Genomic DNA, 22,109 nt, shown 5'->3' on the forward strand with positions numbered 1-22,109 from the left:
CAGATGCTCTTGTGTTATTTTAATTTTTAAAGCATTGTTTGCTGTGTTCAGTTTTGCATTATTAAAATGGCATAGAATATGAGTATTGGAAAAAGCTCAAGTGCATGCTGCTTGTTAAATGTGGGAGAAAAGAGCAAGCAAGTGTGAAGGCTGAAAGCAGCTTGATGTGCTGTTGATTTGTGTTTCCACCAAGTTTTTTTTCCACTATGTATTTCTGTTTTCTTTTTACTGAGTGACTAAAACCTGGGAGGTCAAGGCTACCTGTAATGTTAGAAGGGGGTCTTGGTGTTAGATTGGTATCTCTCTTCAGCAGTAACTGAGTAAAACTTTTCATTTATTTAGGTTTATTTATGAAACAGAACATCACAATGGCATAGCAGAATTACTGGAAATACTGGGAAGGTAAGTTGTAGGTTTTGTTTAATTAAACTTGCTTGCTTTTCAGAGTAGACTCTAAAAATCAAGTTGGGGATTGCAGATTGCTTTGAGACAAGATTAAAATAGCTTCATATTATGTGTCAAAGCTGTAACGAAGAGAAAAAGTTTTCTGTAAGATTTCAGAAACACAGCAGAAACTTGAACCTTGTGGCAATGTTTTGGGATGTGATAGTTTTTAAAATCTTCTTTTTTTAAGTCTTACTTTCTACCTTAGGATGCTTGTAATTAGTATTAGTTGTAAAGCAACTACAAATAACATGTAATGAGTTCAGTTTATTCAAAAATTCTTCTAACATCACTAAATGTATAGCAGGTAAGTAAAGGAAGCACAGGTTATGAAAATTCAGAAGCCGCCTTTTGTTAATCCCATTATTTTGCAAACTTCAGTGAGGCATCTGAAAGCCCCTGAAACTAAAATTTTACAACTTAAAGCTGATAGCCTCGTCAAAACTAGTGTGGTTTTTATCAACTGATTTCTCTAATCCATGTGCAAGCTTTTGTTTTTTTATACATTAATACGCTTTAAAAGCTTAGTTAGGTTTACTTTATGGTGTTTCCATATCTTTGTACATAAAAATAACAGGTCATCGAGAGCAGGTTGCTCAGGGTTGTGTCTGGCTGGACTTTAGGTATCTTCAGGGGTGGAGACACCACAGCCTCTCTGGGCAGCAATTTCCCATGTTTGACTGTGCTCACAATAAAAAGGTTTTTTTCTTATGTTTGAATGAAATTTCCTGTGTTTCAATTTGTGCCCATTGCCTCTTGCCCTTTCACTGGGCAATGCTGAGAAGCAACTGATTCTGTCTTCTTCACGCCATCTCTCCAGGTATTCATACACATGGGTAAGATCCCCCTGAGCCTTCTCTTCTTCAGGCTAAACAGCTTTCTCAGCCTTTCTTTGTAAGTCAGATGCTCCAGCCCCTTCATTATCTTCGTGGCACTTTACTGGACTACCTCAAGTATGTCCACATCCTTCTTGTCTTGGGGAGCCCAGAACTGGACCCAGCACTCCAGATGTGTCTCACCAGGGCTGACCAGAGGTGAAGGATCACCTCCCTCAACCTGCTGGCAGTGCTGTTCCTAATGCAGCCCGAATGCTGTTGAAATTGGAAAGATGTTTTAAAATTTTCTAGGTCTATGTGTCTGCCCAGAGTAGCTTTTTAATTTTCAGTGGAATGTTCAATGATTAAAGGAAGTTACATATCCATCATTACTTCAACATACTATAACCAAGTAATACTTATCAAGATATACTGAAGATTCTGTTAAAGCTTAAGTACTAGAATATGGAGCTAAATCTTCAGAACTGTTACTTAAGTCACCAGCGTTTTCATTCTTGGTTTTGTTAGGTTAGCTTTAAGTGTTACAAATATAAAATTGAAGTTTTGGGTTTTTTTCTTCTCAGGCTTCCAAATCAAAATTTCTAGTAGCTAAACAAAGCTTCTGAGCTGTAACTGTTCTGTGTTGGTTATTCTTCCAGTCCATTAAGGAGTTTCACACAGCCTGTTGTTGACATAGAGCTTCTTATGAGTAACAGTTTTTAGTTGGATTCCTGGGTTTTGACTTGTCAGAAGTAAAGAGGAATTGAATTCCATGCTGAAGTACTGGATTTCATTCTTTTCCTTTGCTAAGTGCCATAAAATACTGGACAAATGAACACTTCCAGTAGGAACTGCTAATGTGATTATGTTTTTTCTGACAATCATCTCTTGACAGGATTGCAGAATTTCTTCACACCCAAAACAAGGCCAAGCTTGCCCTACAATTCTGCTCCTCTTTGTGGTTAACAACCATTAAAACAACTTGGAGAAACTTTTTTTTTTTTTAAATGAAGTTAATGTATGTTTGTTGAGTATGTGGAAGTTGTGGCAAGAACACTATAGAAATGTTAATGTAGAAATGGGGTTTTGATATTATGCACTGAGAGACTTCAGGAGGAATAACCTCATATCCTCAAAATAGTTGTGCAGCCATTACTAGTGAAAATTATTTTAAGCATGCGCAGCAAGGGTGAGCAAGTGTTATTTAGTAAGCTTTAATTCTGGGACATCATCTGATTTCTGAGATCTGAAAGATATGTAACTTTGAATTTTTTAGTGTATTTTTTTTTAAGATAAGTTTGGCAGATCCCTTTTGCCTGAATGCCTTCTGTCCTTCTTAGTGAAGAGAAAAACTTTAGAATGAATAAAGTAGGATTTAAAATAGTAAATGGGCAATAGGATTCTGAATGTTTTAACTGGTGTTAATGCTAGCAAAGTGAGTGAACACAAAACACTGTTCTAGTACCGTGTTTTTAGGTAAAGATGACATTAACTCAGTATTGAGCCACATCTGCACTCACCTGTAACTGGGATGTCATGTGTTGAGATGCTGTTTGGTTATCTGCTAGGGTCTTGCAGAAATAGTAATATTTTAGTAGAAGTCATGTTTTGACCTGTCTGCTGTTCTGAATTGATCTCTTCTACATCCAGTCTCTGGTTCATTCTTAAATTCCATGAAGAAGCTGAGAGAAATATGTATTCATTTGACTATTCTATTAATTTGTAATCTTTGGAGAAATGGAGCAAAAATTAAATATTCTCTAGTGCATGCTTAATTTGTAAATTTTTCTGTTGAATCATGTTCTCTAGGAGATCGCAAAAAAAATTGCACTGAAAACAAGGATTTTGGTATATCCTGTACAGTAGTGCAGATTTGTATGATTACTGATTTTTATTTTTAAATTTCTTTCCCTGGCAGCATAATTAACGGATTTGCCTTACCATTAAAAGAAGAGCACAAAATATTCCTATTGAAGGTTTTGTTACCATTGCACAAAGTGAAATCACTCAGTGTCTACCATCCACAGGTAAGTTTTCTTTGGCCCTTTTCATACTAGTGTTAAAGTAAGTTTGCCTAGAGAGATCAGGGGGATTCTAGTTGTTCTGATGTGGATTCTGTTCTAAGCTCCAACACTTCCCTGCTAACTGGCCTTGGGGAAATTATTTAATATATGTACCTATAATGCTTCACTTGCCAAGGGGGAAAAAAAAAAAAAACAAACTGAAAAAAAAAGTGTGTATATAAATAAATACCTTTTTTAAAAGCACTGTAGTGTTTATAGATGAAACACATGCAGTAGCTGGTTAATGGGAGTGTTCTTGGTATTTATCCACATGCAGAATTTTTTTTATCTTGTTCTTGTCTGTACTGTTTAGCCACACAAAAATGGTGGCAAAGTATGGTTTTAATGAATGTCATCTATAAACAGTTTTTTCTAAACTACATGGAGAATTTCAGCTGAATTCAGTTTCTTACAACTGTTGATGTTTTGAAAGGAACTGGGCATTTACTAGGACATCATTATTTAATTCCATAGATCTTTTTTAGAAGTACACAGAAAAAAAGGGGGCATCTGAGTTGTATCATGCTTTTAAACCAGCTGTATCTTTTCTGTGCCGAGTTTAGTTCCATTCAGAATTCCTAGAGGAGTGGGAAATCATACAATGTTAGAGAAAACATAGTATTATTGTGATATGCTGAAATTTTCTCTGTGAGAGGTGGTTACACAGATTTGTTTTTTTAATTTGAAAGTTCAACATTTTCTATGTAAGTTCAAGTACTCCAAGTTTTAAGTACCATTTCTTCAAATAAAATTACTAATAACTTGTATTTTTAAGAACACCATTTGTATAATTACAATTCTCTAGCAATTAGAGATGCGTATAAGCATTGGCTTTGGATCTTGCCTACTGGGGCTTACATCAGTTCCTGTTGAAGTGGTAGGCTAGAGTGGCTCCCATTTCAAAATATTTTTTTCTTTTTTTCTAATACTGTGACCATAATGGTTGGACTCGATCTTAAAGGTCCTTTCCAACCAAAATGATTCTATGATTCTATAACCTGTTGGGGTTATAATCTCAACTAGTGCACGTATCTGTGATTGCCACCTTTTCTTCTCCCTGCCTGAGGAGGATTGGCCTCTATTCCCCTTAATTCACAAATTAACTCTTCAAAATGTTCAGGTGATTTGCATTCCTCATTACAGTAAAAAAGAAGATGGTGACATAGGGTTGCCTCTCTTACTGAATAAGATGGGAAGGCATGTCAAGTGAGCTTAGTGTGTGAAACCCCAGAGTAAAACCAAAAAAATTTCACATTGAAACAGTGGCAGGTATTCAGAAGGATTTGCTGCCAAATCCAGATAAACGTGAAGAAAGTTGATCTCTATATTCAATTCAAATTTACTTTAGAATAGTGGAGAACACTAAATGTAATAATCTTTGTACATTTCTCACATTACTTAGGGACATTCTTGGTAGCAATCATCAAAAACAGGAAAGGAGTTGGGCTCATCTTCCATAAATGAGGAGACATTAGAAAACAGTCATGAGGTGTGCAGTGATCCTCCCATTTACTTTGGGACTATTGTCCTGTCAAGTGAAAGGGATGTAATAGTTTGCCATTTAGTCACATATAGACAGTCCCATTCTCAGAATTGAAGTTGGTAAATAATGTAATTCAGCCTCAGCTTACATTAGCTTTACATTGATATGCTTAGGTATCATGAGTTCTCATATATAGAAAATCCTAAGATTTACAACTGTTCAATGCATTTTTAACTAACTTAGGTTATGAAGTAGAAAATACTTATTAAATCAGCATGGGACACCGAAATGTTAGTGAGTGGAAAGCACTTTAGAGGACAAGATTGTGATTTTAAAATCCTGTGTTTGAAAAGATGAAGTGTGCTGAACTAGGTCTAAAAAGAAAACATCTAATTCTGTGTTTGTCTATACCGTAACCCAGAGGAAGGTGAGGACAGACTTGGGAAGGTTGGGAAAAATTGGTAAAGCATGTTTACCCTTTTGTTGTTTAAATTGTCTGCCAAATAATTTTTGTAAAATTACAGAAAAACTGTTGTGTTTTTATTTGAATTCAGTAGAGTTCTCTACTTATGCTAGTGATTTCGAAATGTGTTTGGTTTCACAGTGAGTATTAATAAAAATCTTTTTCTTTTACTGTAGCTGGCATACTGTGTAGTTCAATTTTTAGAAAAGGACAGCACGCTCACAGAACCAGTAAGTTTATCTTGCTATTATTTTATATTTTGGAGTATTAATATCACTTTCATCTGTAGAATGTTTAAGGAGGTCTTGGGAACGAAGTATTGGTATGTAATTGTTTTTATTAGGAACGGGCAAATATTTAACCATTTTGAGCTCTCAAATTCAATTTTTCCAACAGTTGTTTGGAAAGCCCAAAATGAATTAAAACAACATTAAGAGCATACCTCTTACAAACAGACCAGAGTTTATTCTGCTTATTTTGTTCTGGTTGATTGGATGTGAGACAGTTGATCCAGAAGCAGTTTGGTCAGATACTAGCTTGGCTGAACTGTGCTCTGTGCTCTGTTGAGACACTGATGTTAGGATGGAACACAGATTTCTGGCACACCGAGCTACCTACTGATGCAAGGCTTTTAAGTCAGATCCTGCTCATGTCTACCAAGTATGGACCATAGCCGAAACCAGACTTTGATCTGGCTGCACATAATTGCATAGATGAATACTTTTAATTGTCCTTGGTAATGTATATAGTGTTTTGCCCCATTACACCCAATATTAAGTAGGTAAGAATTAATATGTTTAATCACTAAGTAGCAATCAGTAAAATGATTGCTACTAACAAAAGTGCACATTATTAGATTATAATCATTTCAATTGTAAAATGGAAACTGGGATTCTTGAAAAAAATGAACTATGCAGCTGAGCAAGAAGTCTCTTTGACTTGAAGCTTTTAATATTTGTTAAGATATCAAATCTCAGACATTCTGTCATTCATGCTATGTGAGATCTTGAAATCTTAGCTTTCTTCCAGACATCGGCTAGGATGTTACATACTTTCTAGTACAAATCTGAACTAATACGCATCCAAGTCTGTTTCCCTTTTTGATCCCAAATTAGTACATGATTACAGCATTCTTTAAAAACTTAGCACATGCATCACCGAAGTACAAAGTTCCTCTTCAAAAGTTCTGGTCATTGCAAAATAAAATGCTTTGTTTCCCCTTAAAATTGTCATATGTGACTTTTTGACATCTTATGAAAAAAATCTGCATAAATTTCCCAAGGCTTTATTGAGGACATAGTGTCTGCTTTCATGATTAAATAATACATACATGAAAGATGCACTGATTTCTTACTGAGTTGTCTTCTCAGTGATAATATTAAATATTGGTTATAGTTTTTAAATATAAAAAGCTGGACTTCTATAAAAATGTCCTCCATTTCAGAAAACAAAAAGAGAGACTCCTCTTTTTTTTTCCTAAATGAGAGAAATAAATTGGTGTCTGGGAGAAAGGCTAATAGATTGTTGCAACTTTTAAACTATATAAAAACACAAATATGAACTTTATTTTTAAAAGAGTTTTTTTCAAGAAGTCTGTACTGGTTTGGTTTGGTTTTTTGTCTCCAGTTCTACGTGTAGGACTAGACAGACACACTCATTTTTGTTCTATATGTGGCTTTTTAATCTTTGACCACAAAACGAAAGCATTTATAAATGTATACATTCAAGGTTCTATTAATTTTCCATCAAAAATATCTAAATTCAAGATTGAGTGCTATGCCAGTCATTTTTAAGTATTTAACATGGTTTAAATACCCTTTGAAGGAAAATGTCTTCCTGTTGGAATATTGTTTGACACCAAATTGCCACAGATGGAAAACAGCTTTTATAGTTTTAAAAAAAAAAAAAATCTTACACTTTAGTTTGAAAACTGATGTCTTTGGTGAAAAAAATCATCATCCTTTCATAACAAAAACATTTCTGTCTACTTGCATTTTCCTTAAATCAGAAATTGCTAACAGCACAAGAGTCGCAATTCCTTCAATATAACTGTGTATTTTTGATGATTCTTGAATAAATTATTATGTAATTGATAACTCCACTAATAAATAAAATTACTAAATATATTTAGCTGCTAAATTAGTATCACTTTTCAGACTTAAATTCTTCTACTTATATATTCAATAGATGAGAGAGTTTGTTTTTCAATGAGACTTCACTTTCCCACAGATGTATAGACTCTTTCTGAAGAGTTGTGAGCCAGCTGGCAGATGACTTCCTTTTGTGTCACATATTAATGGATCCCTTAGTTGTTTTCCCCTTCCTCTCTCCCCATCCCCCTCTTTCTCCCACCTATCTTTTGAGTGTTCATGGTTTGCTAGGCAAAAACTGCTTCAGCAAGCTGGGTAAATAATTTAATAATCATGAAGAAAGTTAGGATTGTAGTATATTACTACATTATAGCAATATAGTCAATTAAATAAGACTCAACATTTAAGAGCAATGTGCGTAGAGCAGTCGATCACCTGTCAATTGGGGTATTTTTAGTAAATTTTTTCTTAAAATACAATGATAGAACTTAATTTCTTGAGCTTTAGAGTACACCTCCAAGAAATAGGAGATTGAAAGCTGCTGTCACATAAGTGGCAGATAATTTTCCCCATAGTATAGTAGCAAATTTGCACTTTGATTTGATGATCATGTTAAGGTAGATGTCAGGTTACTTTCTCTAGTCTTTTGATTATTATTTTTGAACATAACCTTTTAAGTGTTTAACAGTGTTTTCTGAAGTGTTTTAGACCTATTAACAGTTATTTCTGTGACATTAACCATAGGTGATCACTGCTGTCACACGGGACAAGAAATCTGAGTTTTGTGTTTTGTTGAAAATATTAGGCTTCTTAATGAAATATAATTTATTGCAAGGTAAAGTCAGATTATTGTGAAGATTGTGTTCACTTTGTCTCTACAGGTTGTAATGGCATTGCTGAAATACTGGCCAAAGACTCACAGTCCAAAAGAAGTCATGTTTTTAAATGAACTAGAAGAAATTTTAGATGTTATTGAACCATCTGAATTTGTAAAAGTTATGGAGCCTCTTTTCAGACAGCTAGCCAAATGTGTGTCCAGTCCACACTTCCAGGTCTGTACTTGCTGAATGTACCATGATATGAGGATCTTTATAAAGCAGACTTGTTAATAGTATTAGCTGCTGTTATTCACCATAATGAATTTTATTTGTTGCAAAGAAAGTCTTTAATTCTGTGTCGAATTTTAGGGATCCAAATGTTAGCTTTATTGTTTCTTTTCAAGAGTGCAGTATGTGCATTCATATTGGGTGATTTACTTCAGTGTTACGCTTCACATAAAAGCTTAAAAGCTCACTGTTTTCAGAAGTACCTGAAGTCTTTGAGTACATAGTGTTTGCATTTTACTGCTTGTAATAAAAGTCTACTAATACTCTTTCTTTGGGAAAACATATCTGTGCTTGAACTTCAGAGTTCATAGGTTGTAGTTTGAATCATGTCTCTATAAAGGAAAAAGTAATTTTTTCCATCTCTCTTTCCCTCAGCTCCATGACTCCCATTTGCACTAGAAAAATCCAAATCTAAGTTGGAACTTTTGTTACCTTTCCCTTATATTTGCCAAATGTTTCAATTATTTGCTCTTTAAGAGATTGTCTAAAGAACTGTTCCTTTTTTCGTGTCTTCCTAGGTTGCGGAGCGAGCATTATACTACTGGAATAATGAATATATTATGAGTTTAATTAGTGATAATGCAGCAAAGATTTTACCCATCATGTTTCCATCCTTGTACCGGAATTCAAAGACGCATTGGAACAAGTAAGAAACACTTGTACAAATAAAATTCTGCTACTTCACTTATGTCTAGTTTTAGGCTTAAACATGGTTCAGATCTTTGAGTTGCTACTTTTAACAATGTGTAGAATTGTTTATTCTATGACATTAAAGTTGCTGGATAAGGAGGAGACTATTGTTGTCAAAAATTTTAGGAAATATTAAGAATTGAGGAAAATTGTTTTTCCTTTTTTCATTAAACAAGAAACTGTTTTAGTGCATCTAATCCATGACGTATTTTTATTAGTATGAAGCAAATTTGGCATTAAGTCTGTAGTTCACATACTTCTAAAGACTAACTTTGATTTCTGATATCTAACCGCTTTGCTGATTTGCATTTCTTGTGCATTCTAGTGGAGTATGTTGTAGATCAGGTCATTTTTTCCTTTCCTTTTTTTTTTTCTCCCCTTTTTGTTTATTGTTTTCTCTTCTTTCTTCATTGACTATTTTAACTTTTTTCCCCACGATAACATAGTACTTACACATGAAAACGGTCCTGGTCAGCTCCTTTCTGCAGCTGTTCCATTGTAAAGTGCCTCTTTGTTTGAGCTATTGTGCAACTGCTGGGATGGTGAAAGTACCACAGTCTAGCGCTGGCCATGAATTGAGGACTGCTGATGGGTTGGCCAAGAATGCATAATCAATCTGCCACTAAACACGGGAAAAGAAATGGAAGATAAAGTGATGTTAAAGTGATTTATTACTGTTACTGGATGTAAGCAGTAACAAGTAATGTACTCATTAAAAAAATCCTGATTCAGTGATGCAATTGGACATAGTTAACGTGGATTGTTGTTGGTTGTTTTTCTGGCTTTCAAGGCCATGCATTCATTTTATTCTGAGCAGAAGTTGTGCTACCCAGTACAGCTGCACTCTTACTTGTAAGTCACATGTATGATACAAAGTAATCATTTAACTGATTACTTTTTGGATTTAATGATCAGCAATAGGTTACAGATTGGAACCGTAAATTACTCTGTAAAAGTGCTTCATAAAGCAGATTATTTTTGTTCAATTTTTCTGATGTTTTCCGCTTCACTTAAAGAGTCCTGGCATAATTGTGTTGAAGTGAATGTTGTTGCTGTGTGGCAGTTTTCAAAATGAATGGTGTCTTTTCTGGGCTCCTTTTAATCACTAACTTTTCTTTTCTGGAATTTGTCATTTGCCAGTAAGTTACTTATATCAAGATCTTTAATGTCATCTTGCATTTTCTCTGATAACGCTAGTTTTATTAGTGTCAGCTACTAAATTTCAAAACTAGTCCTGCATTGATACATGTAGTATTAAAAATGAAGTTCAAACATCAAAAGTGTAAGAAAACTGCATTCAAAGTTGGTAGTTTTAGTGCTTGTATTAGCCCTTTTGAGGGTAAACTGAAACTTCCACTAACTAGTTTTGTTTCCACTTATTCTGAAATGATGTAATTTTCCAGTTGTGTAGGCTATTGGCTACTGTTGACCAGAAAAAATAGATTTCAAAGTTTAAAGTACTCTGAGTTTCAACCAGAAGTTTTACTTATAGGACAATACATGGCTTGATATACAATGCTCTGAAACTCTTCATGGAGATGAACCAAAAACTGTTCGATGACTGCACACAGCAATTTAAAGCAGAAAAACTGAAGTAAGTTTTCATGTCAGTCTGTCTGTCTGTTCTTGAATAATTTGGTCAGAGTGCTTTAGCTCTGAAAAACTGCCGTGTCTTTAGTGGGAAGTTGCCCATTTGATTACAGTACAGCAGTCTCAAAATCGACTTCTTGTGAAACTTCTTGTTATATATGAACTGTAAAATCTTCTTAATAGGATGTTTCATGTAGTCTTTGACCTAATACTGCTGGGGGTCACCATCTTCCTAAAAATTAGTTTTTTGAGAGGGACACTGCTAATCATGGACCCCAGTGTAAAAGATCTGTTAAACAGTTTAGTTTACATCCTGTGTTTATTTTAGCATCCTTTATTTACCCAGTGTTATTTTCTTTCATTTTGTCACGCGATTCTTCCCAAAACACTTTCCCAGTATTTTTTCCGCATTGCATTGTGGGTGAGCACATGTGCATGTTGTTCTAAAAATTATATGAGATAATGTTGTCACTCTGTCGTAATACGGGACATTCATACGTTATTTGCCGGAAAAATCTTGATGAGTTTAGTATAGTCTTGCATAGGCCAGTGAACAGAGCAGGGAATTGGAAACTAGAATTTTTCTGTTTTATGCCCAAAAATGCAGCTAACTCTTATGATCATAAAGTCACTTATCTTCTGTTCCTCTATTTCCAGTTCATTGTGACATAATTTTCTTAATATTCAGTATATTATAAAGCCTACTAACATGAGATCAAGAAGTCAAAAAATATTAATGGTTTGGCTCTCACTTTAGAGGCTGGGGAGCGTAGTTAGAAAGTGGGTACTGAAAATACCTGGATTTTAATTTCATTTTTAATTGCAAAGTAAACAGGGGTTCCTTCAAGTAGTGGTTCAAATTACGTGCCTATTTGAAACCAGTATACTGGAAGTAATATAATTCTTAATGTACATTGATTTATCCAAGTTTTCAAGTTCCTTATTACAATTTAAGTAAAAATGAGCTTGCAGTGTAACAGTCTTTTAAGATATATATATATATGTGTGTGTGTATATAGATAACAAAATGTGAACATCTGCTTTTTTAAGAAAGGCTGTGTATGTCTCTCTTCATAGCAAATAAGTAGAATCCCTTTTAAACGAGAAAGCAAGCTTTTCTTCTCTGTTATTTTTTTGGTGTTGGTTGGTTGTGGGGATTTTTGTGGCATTTTGAGCGTGAACTAATGCAGGCAAGTGCCAAGTGACATAATAACAAAACAGCCTCCCTGCCCCCCCCCCCTTCCCCCACAAGAACTTAAAAGGGGGTGGTTAAAGAGTTCTTCCACCCTGGTCCAAACTTACTTAATGGAGAGTTGCAGGTAAATTGTGCATGTGTTATACTATAACTGCTGGGTTTTTTTTAAGTTTGGGTTGTCTGCTCTATGCATTGAAGCCTGAGAGCACTCTTAAGCTAAAAGCCCTTTTAAACTCTACCACCTTTCAAAGACAGGTCTTCATTCTAGTGTCTGCAATAAATTGCTTATCTATAAGAAAGAAAGGAAAAAACCCACTAGATAATATAATTTTTAATTACATTGGGCATAAAGAGACAAACCTTTTCTTACTTTAATTTTTTTTTTTTTAATAATTGAAGAGGTCATCTCTCTTAGCTTGTGACTCCCTTGAATGAGTGTGTTTTTGTCAGGTACTTCCCTGTTAGTGTTCAAATCAAAATGTCTCCGGGCCTTTTACTTTAAACTATTATCTGAAGCCATTGAGCTGACAGTAATAATCTCTGCCCTTTTTTATGGTCATATATTAATTTCTTAAGTTTCAATATAAAATTAAAATATTATAAAGTTAAAACACAAACACATTTCAACATAGCTCAAGATTTTTTTCTGTTTTAATTGTAACCCTTTTAACAATGTACAGGTATGAAATATTAACTGGTATCAGCCAGTTTGTTGTTTTCATGAGAAAATCTAATTTCCCCCCCCTTTTAATGTTGCTTTGAAATCATGGGGTTTTGATGAGATGCAAATTGTCCTGTCAACAGTAAGTGATATTTTGCGCAATAAGGTGAAACAGGCATAGCTAAATAATTTATTCTGTTGAATTTTTCTAGTCAATTTCTTCATGTTTGAGAAAGTATATGTATACAAGTTGTGATGCAAGATTCACCAAGCTTCTTTTGCCATTTTTGCTTTTAAACTTTTTTTTTTCAGAGAGAAGCTAAAATTGAAGGAGCGGGAAGAAGCATGGGTTAAAATAGAAAATCTAGCCAAATCAAATCCCCAGGTATTTAGAAAAGATTAACATGTTCATGTTTAAGTACTTTAGTTTTGTTAAATATCAGTGGGGAAACAGGTCTGACATCATGGAAATAAAGCAATTTCACTAATTGTATTATGAAAGATATGCAATAAAAGTACTTTTAAAATTTTTAACCTTTCTCTTGTGCAAGTAATTTTTTTTAAAGAGGTTTCTGGAAAGTATGATATGAAGTACTTTTTCCTTTTCTTATGATAGGAGATATACTGTATAGCGGTTTGAAAACTTATTGTGCAAAATTATGGAAAATAGAGATGCCATAATTGGTTTCTCTTGAAAGCTGTTTTACAAACAATATATTACAAAAGAGATCTTTCTGCAAACTGTGAGTTATGACTGGTCAGTTTTCCTCTGTGTCAAATGGATTAAAGTAATATTGTATGTTCATGTCTGCTGCATTTTTTCTTATACTTGCATTGGGCTGGTCTTCTGGTGAACCTGCACCTCAGGTTCTTACTAAAAGGAAAACATCCTGTCAGGCATTGCTTGATGTAACTGACATTTTGATAAAGAAACAAAAGCTCCTTTAGACTATTCATTATATTTTGAAGTTATGGGAGAAGGGGATGGTTTGGCTTGGGTGTTTTTTTTTTTTTTCCTCCCCCTACTTACTTTGCTCGGAGAATGCTTCCAGTTTTCCTTTATCTCAATCATATTGATTGCTGCTATGGGCAAAAAAAACCCCAAACATTTCAGTTACTTTGCAGCTGGAATTTTACTGTACTGCAGCAGGAAACTTGCTGTACTGTGTCTTTCCAACATCATCTAGCTGAGTTTAAAGTGGTGGAGGATGAAGTAACGGTACTCTACAGACAGAAGTGGGGTACTTTATGATCTCAATGCTATTTTTAAAACAGAAAGTATGGGGTCATCTTTTTTCCTAAGAAGAAGGAATTTCATAAATGGTTTTTTCCTCTTGTGGCATTTCTCGGGGAACAATTACTAAACTGCTCAAATAAAATTTGTTAAAAGTAAACAATATGTCAGTTGACAACAAATCAGTTAAATTAATCAAAAAAGAACTGTTCATATGAAAGCAGCAATTGACTTGCAGTGGCAAAACATTCCTTTAATCGGATAAGCCATACAAAAGCCTTACGTGAAGAGTACTTGATACACGTGGTCATTTGTTATCAGATATGATGAACTATTGCATGTCTGGCTAAATAAGGGGATTGACTTGTAGTAGTAAAATTTAGAGTTCTACAGTGTAAATTTCCTTTTCTTCCCAAGTAATTTTTTGTAACCGTGTACATTTTCTGAAACTGGTTGACACAACCTGTATACAGTATGTTCTGCATAGTATGCTTGAAGAGAGCTAATAATTGGAAGCAATTTAAAATAAAAGTTACTGATTTTAATGCTGAGTGCTCCACTGAATTAACGTAAGGATATAAACGCTTTTAGCAGTCTATATAATGGATTTTTAAGTTGTTTTTTTTTTCCTGGAATTTCTATTAACTTTTTAATTTGTCTAATTACTGCTAATTCTTGTTGTGCAAAGCTATTCCTGACTCTGCATGACACAAGAATACATTTGAAGACTTTAGATCATAATAATTATATTTGTTAAATCATTGCTGTCAGGTTTTTTTCTATTTTGTCTCATCTGCATTAAGTTTTTGGTACGCTCAGATACTAAAATACTTATGAGGAAAAATGGATGAAAAAGAGTGTGTGTGTTTGTAAATGAGTTTTGATTTCAAGACCACATACACCTCATCTGAATTAAAATAGAATTTAAAACATTGAGATTGCAGTACAGTAAGCTTTAGATACTATACAAGATACTATTACAAGTGGGGTTTTTTTATTCTCAAAAGACTTTTGTGGCTGTTTTATTTTCTCAAGACAGAAACGTTGTAATATTTTGTTTTAAAATTGTTTTAAATGTATATTAACAATATTTGGCCTTTTAAACAGTGTATTTTCTCTTGCAACATAAAATTGCACCAGAAAGTAAAATCATTGTGTTTGGGTTGCTACACTGTTCACAAATCACTAGATAATGTATTAATAAGGTTTCAGATAAATGATTGCCAAAGTGGACATTCCATACTGGCAAAATCTGAGTATTTTAAAATTCAGTCTCAGATAATCAAAGTATATTTCCTGTGTTCTGACTGTATTTTTCAACAGGACATTTCTGCCAAGTGAAAATATTGGTGTCCCACTTTAAAATTTATTACATGGTGCCTGGAAGCATATTGAAGCTTATCTCAGATAACTAATCATATCATTCAAATGCTCAAATACACTCTTAGTATTTAAGAATTCTTAGTAGTAATACCTATTTTAACACTTTGCGTTTTATTAGTACCCAACATATAGTGACACGAGTTTGCTGAACAGTCCTGTTGCAATGGAAACAGATGGGCCTTTAATTGAAGATTTGCAGATGCTGAAAAAGACAGTGAAAGAAGAGGCTTGTCAGGTAAAGCCTTGTGAAGATAAAGTACTCTAAATTATTACTTTTTTTTTTTTTCAGCCCTGTAACCATTTATCCTGAAATAATAAACTTCATCAGAGCTGCTACTTATAAGTGATACTGTGGCAGCCATGAATAGAGTGTTATATTTCTAATGCTTGTGAATCTGCTGTGTGACCTCTTGGCATTTCTTTTTACAGAAACTTTCATTTTCTTTTCCCTTAAAAACAGCTTTTTGCATCATGATGGGAGCAATGATTATGCTTTTAGGATAGTTAAAAATATGGCTAAAATCTACCAGATCATATTCTGTTCTCTTTTCTAGATAACATTTTTGGGTTTTGTAATGAAAACTTGTATAAAATACAGTCAGATTCTGGTGATGACATTTTTGTTATTCGGAGCCACCTTGGTGGCTAAAGCTACTGTGTTTTCAAAAAATGTGTGAAGCGTGCATTTGTCTTGCCCACTCATGGGTCTTCTTCCTCAGTCCACCATCTGTCATGGTCTGTTACCTGCTACAGGGCAAGGACTCTGAAGGTCATTCCAGTCTTTCAGCTTTAGCTAATGCTTAGTGATCTTCAGGTGTTTTTACTTTAACTTCAGTTAAGTGGAACTAGAATCCTGACATTCAAACCAGAGATTTAAACTTCAAGCTGATGGAAAATGGAGAGGTGCCAGGGAGCATTGCAGTATCAGTAAGATGTCTGGTAGGAATATCAGTAATATGAATATCTCTAAATCCAGCAAAGTTTAAGACCAGAGAAATGATCTGGAGCTGAAAAACTGGTTGAGATCGGAGATAAAATCTGTTAAGTTGAACCAATGCATCAAACAAGAAATTTAATAAAAATGAGCATATGATCAACCTAACTTCCTACATTATGTTCTTAAAATTCCAGTGTCATTAGCCTGAAAGATGATGTGGTTTTTTTATTTTCACTGTCACATTTTGGATGAAGGTCAAAATCAAAAGAAATGCTGGAATGCTTCCAAGACATGCTCAGTGATTGCTGGTTTTTAAACACCTATCTCTGGAATGGAACCCTATGTATTACATGTGAATCTTGGTGGCTGAATTACATGCCTATCCAAGGCAATGAATGAGAATGCTGGTTAGAGCCAGTCAGTGAGGAACACTGGGCTTATTAAAGTTTCTAAACCTCTACCTTTCTTCAGACCTTGGATAGTGGATAGCTTAGCCAGGCCTGTGTGATAGGGGGAGGGCCCTCCTTTCACTAGCTCCAGAGCCTAGGACCAGTTCTAGTGGAGAAAGGTACACATAAGATTATTGGAAAAAAAACCAAGCGCTGCTTAGTCTTAGAACTGTGTTGATGGTAGTGTCCATCTTTTACTATGCTATTTCCTAGCACAACCATTTTCTCAAGATTTATAAGACCTTGGTTCACTTTCCATCCTGACCAGAGGGAATTAAAACTCATGCCTAACTCTGAGTGCTCTAACATTAGTTCTAGAAGAAAAGCAGCCGATGTATGAGTATATACTAGTAGTTGGAAAAAGCAGTTAAGAACAAAGCTCACGGTCCCAGCTGCTGGAAGTGTTTGGGGATTTGAGCCAGTACTACACAGTATAAAATGTGCAAATAGTAATGGCAGCCCAAACTGAAACCAAGGACTCTACCTAGGTCTTACCTTGTTTCCTACAAAGAATTCAACTTCAAGAGCTATAATGTTGGGGCTATATACAGCTTCATTGATAGTGTTCCAGCTGGAAAATGAGTGCATCACATTCCTGTGGATGAGCTTGATTTCCCCCTCTCCTCCCCTGTCACGATTGGTAGAAGGGGTGGGGATTAAAAAAGTGACACTAATGGAAGAGAAACAAATTGTAAACTAAATAAAATTCTGAAACTTGGGTGGAACTGTTCAAGCATTCTTTAGCCATCTCTCCAAGTGCATGCTTTCCTGCTTTTCCTTGCTCAGAAAGTATGCAAGAAGTAAATGAGATGATTAGAAGGTTATAAGCGTCTTTTTCAAATATAAAGAAGCTGTCCTAGCAGAGCTAATAGAATGGTTTGAAACAGGTATTCTTATTATTAGAAGAACTTATAGAAATCTGTGAGAAGTATAAAGCTTGCAAGAGGATTGATAAGTCTGGGTCACCAGGCAGGAAAAGGATTGAGTTAAGGATTAGGGTATTGCAGAAAGAAAGCTAGGTAGCGTTCTTGCATCAGTCTTTGAGAGGATACTGGAAAGACAGTTATGTATCCCTTGCTAAGTACCATCAGAAGTTGATGCTAAAACAAGAGATATTACAGTTATCAGTTAAAAAAAAAAGGCAAGTCAAAAGAACAGCTTAGTTAATTTTTAAAATAAAACTTCAGAAGTGAGGAACTACGTAAAGATCTGTACAGTTTCAGAGAAAATAAGGTTTATTCCAGAAGTTAGCAATGTAGCAAAATGTCTGTACTGAAAAGGTGACGGAATGACTGAGGAAAGTGGACCAGGAGGTTTTTTTCTGTACCAGACTATGTGAGCTTTTTTAGTGAATACTCTTTGCTATAATAAAATTTGACTGCCATGACTGACTGACTTTAGTAAATCAATGGCTAAGTAAAAGCCAATCAGTTTTTATAAGGACTTTTTTATAGAAGAACATGAATAAGCATCATTGATCTAACAGGCAAATTACGGTAGGTGAGACAGACGTGGGAACTATATAAAGACACCGTTACATAGTTTAAAGATACTTTGATAGGAATATTGTGTGGTTTTGATAGAGCATCAGTGAAATAATACAGCAGAACCTTAAATTTTCAGATATGTGAATAGTGCAAGTAATTTGAAGCATTGAAAAAACTTAAAATCATGTCTTAAATGTAGAGACATACAAAATGAAAAATAAGTGAGAAGATAGATGATATTTTTATTTTTTAAAATGTTATCAAGTTATAATCATGGTAGTAATGTCATGATTGCTAATAGCTTAGAATTTGTTAGTAGTTTCTAATTTTTCCTCTTAGCAAAAAAATGGTTTTCAGACTTGAAACTGGGTAGCTGGGGGTAAAGAGGAGAAAGTATAAACCTTTTCCCATGTGTTTTTTGTTTATTTTCCTGTAAGTGAACATACTGACGTGCGAGAAATATTTTTAAGTAATCATTTAGTAATTTAATATTTTTGGCCAACTTTGTTCTATTTTTATTTCAGGCACAGAAAGATCAGAAAAAAGATCGTCCTCTTGTGCGACGCAAGTCAGAACTGCCTCAGGATATCTATACCATGAAAGCCTTGGAATCACATTGCAGAGCTGATGAATTAATATCACATGATGGGCATTAAGCTATTACAGTGAAATATTATTTTGGAGGAAAACTTTTCTTTTCTGGACTCAGTTCTACAGTAGAACTTACTTTTTTGTGCCATACCAATCAGTTACACACAAAGTTAAAGCTTTCTTCAACCCAGTTCTGTAGGCAATAACTTAATAGAGTACGCAGCTCAAGATTAGTGGTTCAAACAATGGTAAATTACCCAATTCCATATGCAGAATATGGAGTTGACTACAATCAAGTGGACGCAATTTCCTGGAGGTGTTATCATAGTACCAGCTAGCTGATAACGTGCAGTTTTTATAGTCATATTTGAGAAAAGCATTCTATACTTTTTCCGTCTAAATAAGTGAATGACCAATGGTTGGTACTAATGATAAATGTGTGTTTTCAAAAGTAAAATTATTTCACATTTAAGTATTCAACTTTTTCTAGGATTTATCAACTTTAAAGTTGTTTCCACATTATTGCTGTCTTGTAATATACCTGCAGTTTTGAAAATACACAGTTATTCTTTCGTACTATAAAACGTGGCTTACAAACTGGTAACTTTCATGACAATCCTCAATCATCATTCCTTTCTAAGAATTCTGTAAATTTTTTTCTCCTTTACTTAGGATAAAGATATATATCTATATATACCATGTCCTAATACTTTATGTATATTTAAAGCCATATTTTCCAGTCTTTAGTGTATAATATGGCACCAGTATGCCAGATATGAACTGGTAGAAGAATTTTTTCCTAAAATGAATATTTGTTTACTATGACTGGGAATAGACTGAATATAAAATTTAATTTTAAGTTTTTTCAAGTCAATGAAATACTCTTTCACTGTTTTCTCCCTTATCTGAGCTTTTAATACTCAGCATTTTTCTTGGGCTCTAGGAGTTCAATATTCTGTGGCAGATACTACGTGTGATTTCAGTTGCATCAGTTTCTATCTCAAAGATGAACATAACCTTTCAGGAAACACAACATCACAAGCTTATTAAAATAAGAAAAAGAACAGACCCTTGAATTCCATTCTGCTTCTTTTCAAATGAGTCTAAGAGCTGAGGAGAGAGTGACCATAATTTACAGTGAAAATATTTTTTGTTGCTGTTGTAAAGAGCACATGTGCTGCAAATACACCTCAAAGTGAACTGAAAAAGCATCTGAGTTGCTGATGATCTTCAAATGCTGCTATATATTCCACAAGATTACTTGCATGTAATGAGCTTTTTGTTGTAGATGGAAAAGCACGGGAGGAAAATCTCTTTAAAAATATAGTGCTTTGTCTTCAATATTTGATTTCTCTCAGGGTGGCCAGTATTTTGACTTACTTATCCTGCTTACAAGCTGTTTGAAATGTGTTCTGCTGTTCTAAATGGGTGATTAGTTTATTTTGTCTCTGGCAGTAACATGATGTAACTTAATGTTTAATGTCTTGATGCATAAAGAGATAAAAACGTGGCTTCTTTAAAAATAGTTTTGTTTTACTTTTTAAGGAAGTATAATGTCTCCTGCATCCGTTAAAAAAAAAATTGCGCAAAGCAGACATTCATAGTAACCGTGTGCAGATGTGGTGCCTGCTGTTTGTTGGTTGCATTTAACATTCAGTTTCCAGTATTTGTTACATTGTCTATTGGAAGAAAATTGTAGGTGGTAAATATTGGCTTACAACAACTAAATTTAAAGACCAACCCAACCTTTAAGTGGAATGTCCACTGCGTCTGAAAACATTTCCTGTAAAACTTGAAAAAGAATATGCTTTACCATTAGGATAAACTATATTAAAACAGTTTAAAGATGCCTTCTCCTTTTGAGGGAAAAAGGGTGCTTTTTTAATTGTGTAAAGCAATGTCTATGTATTTTGATATACCATTGTTTGAACTGCCATCTTTAGCTGGTTGATTATCAGTTACCTTTGATTTTGGGTGTTCAGTATGTTTGTGCAAGAGGTTGCTGAAAGGAATTATTCTTATGTTACCCAAGGAAAAAAAAAAACCTGTATATCAACGTTTGATTGTGTGATACTCAACGTATAAGAACATCTTTCACTGTCTAGATTTTATTTCTGTTCTTTATTTGAAGATAAACACTCACCAAAAAGGGAAATATTATGGTATTTTGAAGGCTGAAAGTTAACCATAAATTCATATTTGAAGTTTTGGGCCACTGAACGTTTGCTTAGGCAATCTTCCAAAATCTGTCACCACTAATGGTTTAGCATGTTTATTATCAATATTTATATACTTCTTATAATCCTGTACTAAACCATTCTAAAACTAGTACATCCAAAATAAAAACAAAAATTAAAGTAGAATTTTGGTGACTGTTCTTCTTCATAAAGTTCTGTGTCTGACACCTTTCCCCATTTTCCAAAATTACACCTATACATCAGGAATGTCATAAGTAATATTACAAGTGTCTTTTTAGTGTGGCTTTAGTATGGCTTCATTTTAATATTGTACATACATTGTACTTTGTTTTATGGTAATAAGTAATAAAAATGTAGACTTCATATTTTGTACAGAATTGTCCTATGTACAGAATAAAAAGTTCCTAGAAACAGCAAAAATAGGTAAGTGGCACAATTATTTTTCATTAGACAATATCTGTAACATTATGCGTTAGTGGAATGTTAAGTTCAAATGTACCGACATATTTTTTAACATTTTGTAATTGAATTTTTTGTTCTGGCATTGTTTCTGAAGAACTTCATACACCTGCCATTTAATATGCTTTTATCTAATTTTAAAACATGAAAAAAAATGGTGTATTATATGGACAAATAAAGAACATGTGAATTTTACTTGCTCATGAAACTAAATTTAGCACAGGGTGTTTGGGGGTGTGTTCAGATTATCATTGTTTGCAGAATCAGCTGTATAAATTAAAATTTCATAAATTTCACAAAAGCAAAAAAAAAAATTATGGAAAGGCCATTAGTAAAAAAATGGGAATAATGGATATTCAGTAGAAAAAGCAGACTTAACTTTTAGAACAACTATCAGTACTGAAAGGGGTTTGATATCTCCAATGTACAAATACAAAAGACACACCTTTCATACCATAATATTTTCCCCTGTAACACTTCTGTATTGACAGGCTTCAAGCAAAGTAACGATGAAAGCGGGGATTATAGTGTGGTAGGTGATATGTGGTCAGGTGGAAAGGATGTAGGAAAAAACTTAAGTCTGCAGTAGGAATTGTCTTCCCTGTGGAATCCATAAAGTCTTCAAAAGAACTAAGGAAATTACTTGTATAAAGCTGATGTTCAGTAAGTGGTGGGTTTCGGGAGGGGAGCTGGAGGGACGTTTGTAAGCCTGAGATCAATGTCTGACTACTGACTTGAGTTATAAATAAAGCCTTTGCCTACTGAAAGAAA

General features: G+C 34.2%; 1 protein-coding gene across 4 annotated transcripts in view; it reads left to right on the forward strand.

Annotated features, from left to right (window-relative positions):
* The window catches only part of PPP2R5C (protein phosphatase 2 regulatory subunit B'gamma), an 88,053-nt gene extending 66,520 nt beyond the window's left edge, over nucleotides 1-21,533 (forward strand). For all 4 annotated transcript variants that reach the window (XM_068398566.1, XM_068398567.1, XM_068398568.1 and 1 more), the window contains 9 exons: nucleotides 343-402; nucleotides 3,178-3,286; nucleotides 5,445-5,498; nucleotides 8,240-8,410; nucleotides 8,983-9,110; nucleotides 10,647-10,748; nucleotides 12,913-12,985; nucleotides 15,336-15,452; nucleotides 18,615-21,533. In XM_068398566.1, the coding sequence (XP_068254667.1) occupies nucleotides 343-402; nucleotides 3,178-3,286; nucleotides 5,445-5,498; nucleotides 8,240-8,410; nucleotides 8,983-9,110; nucleotides 10,647-10,748; nucleotides 12,913-12,985; nucleotides 15,336-15,452; nucleotides 18,615-18,746 (946 nt within the window). In that variant the 3' untranslated portion in view covers nucleotides 18,747-21,533. The remainder of the gene's footprint in view (nucleotides 1-342; nucleotides 403-3,177; nucleotides 3,287-5,444; nucleotides 5,499-8,239; nucleotides 8,411-8,982; nucleotides 9,111-10,646; nucleotides 10,749-12,912; nucleotides 12,986-15,335; nucleotides 15,453-18,614) is intronic.
* Nucleotides 21,534-22,109: the final 576 nt, after the last annotated feature.

Source organism: Nyctibius grandis, chromosome 4 (assembly GCF_013368605.1).
Source record: "Nyctibius grandis isolate bNycGra1 chromosome 4, bNycGra1.pri, whole genome shotgun sequence".
In the NCBI taxonomy this organism is placed as follows: Eukaryota; Metazoa; Chordata; class Aves; order Nyctibiiformes; family Nyctibiidae; genus Nyctibius; species Nyctibius grandis.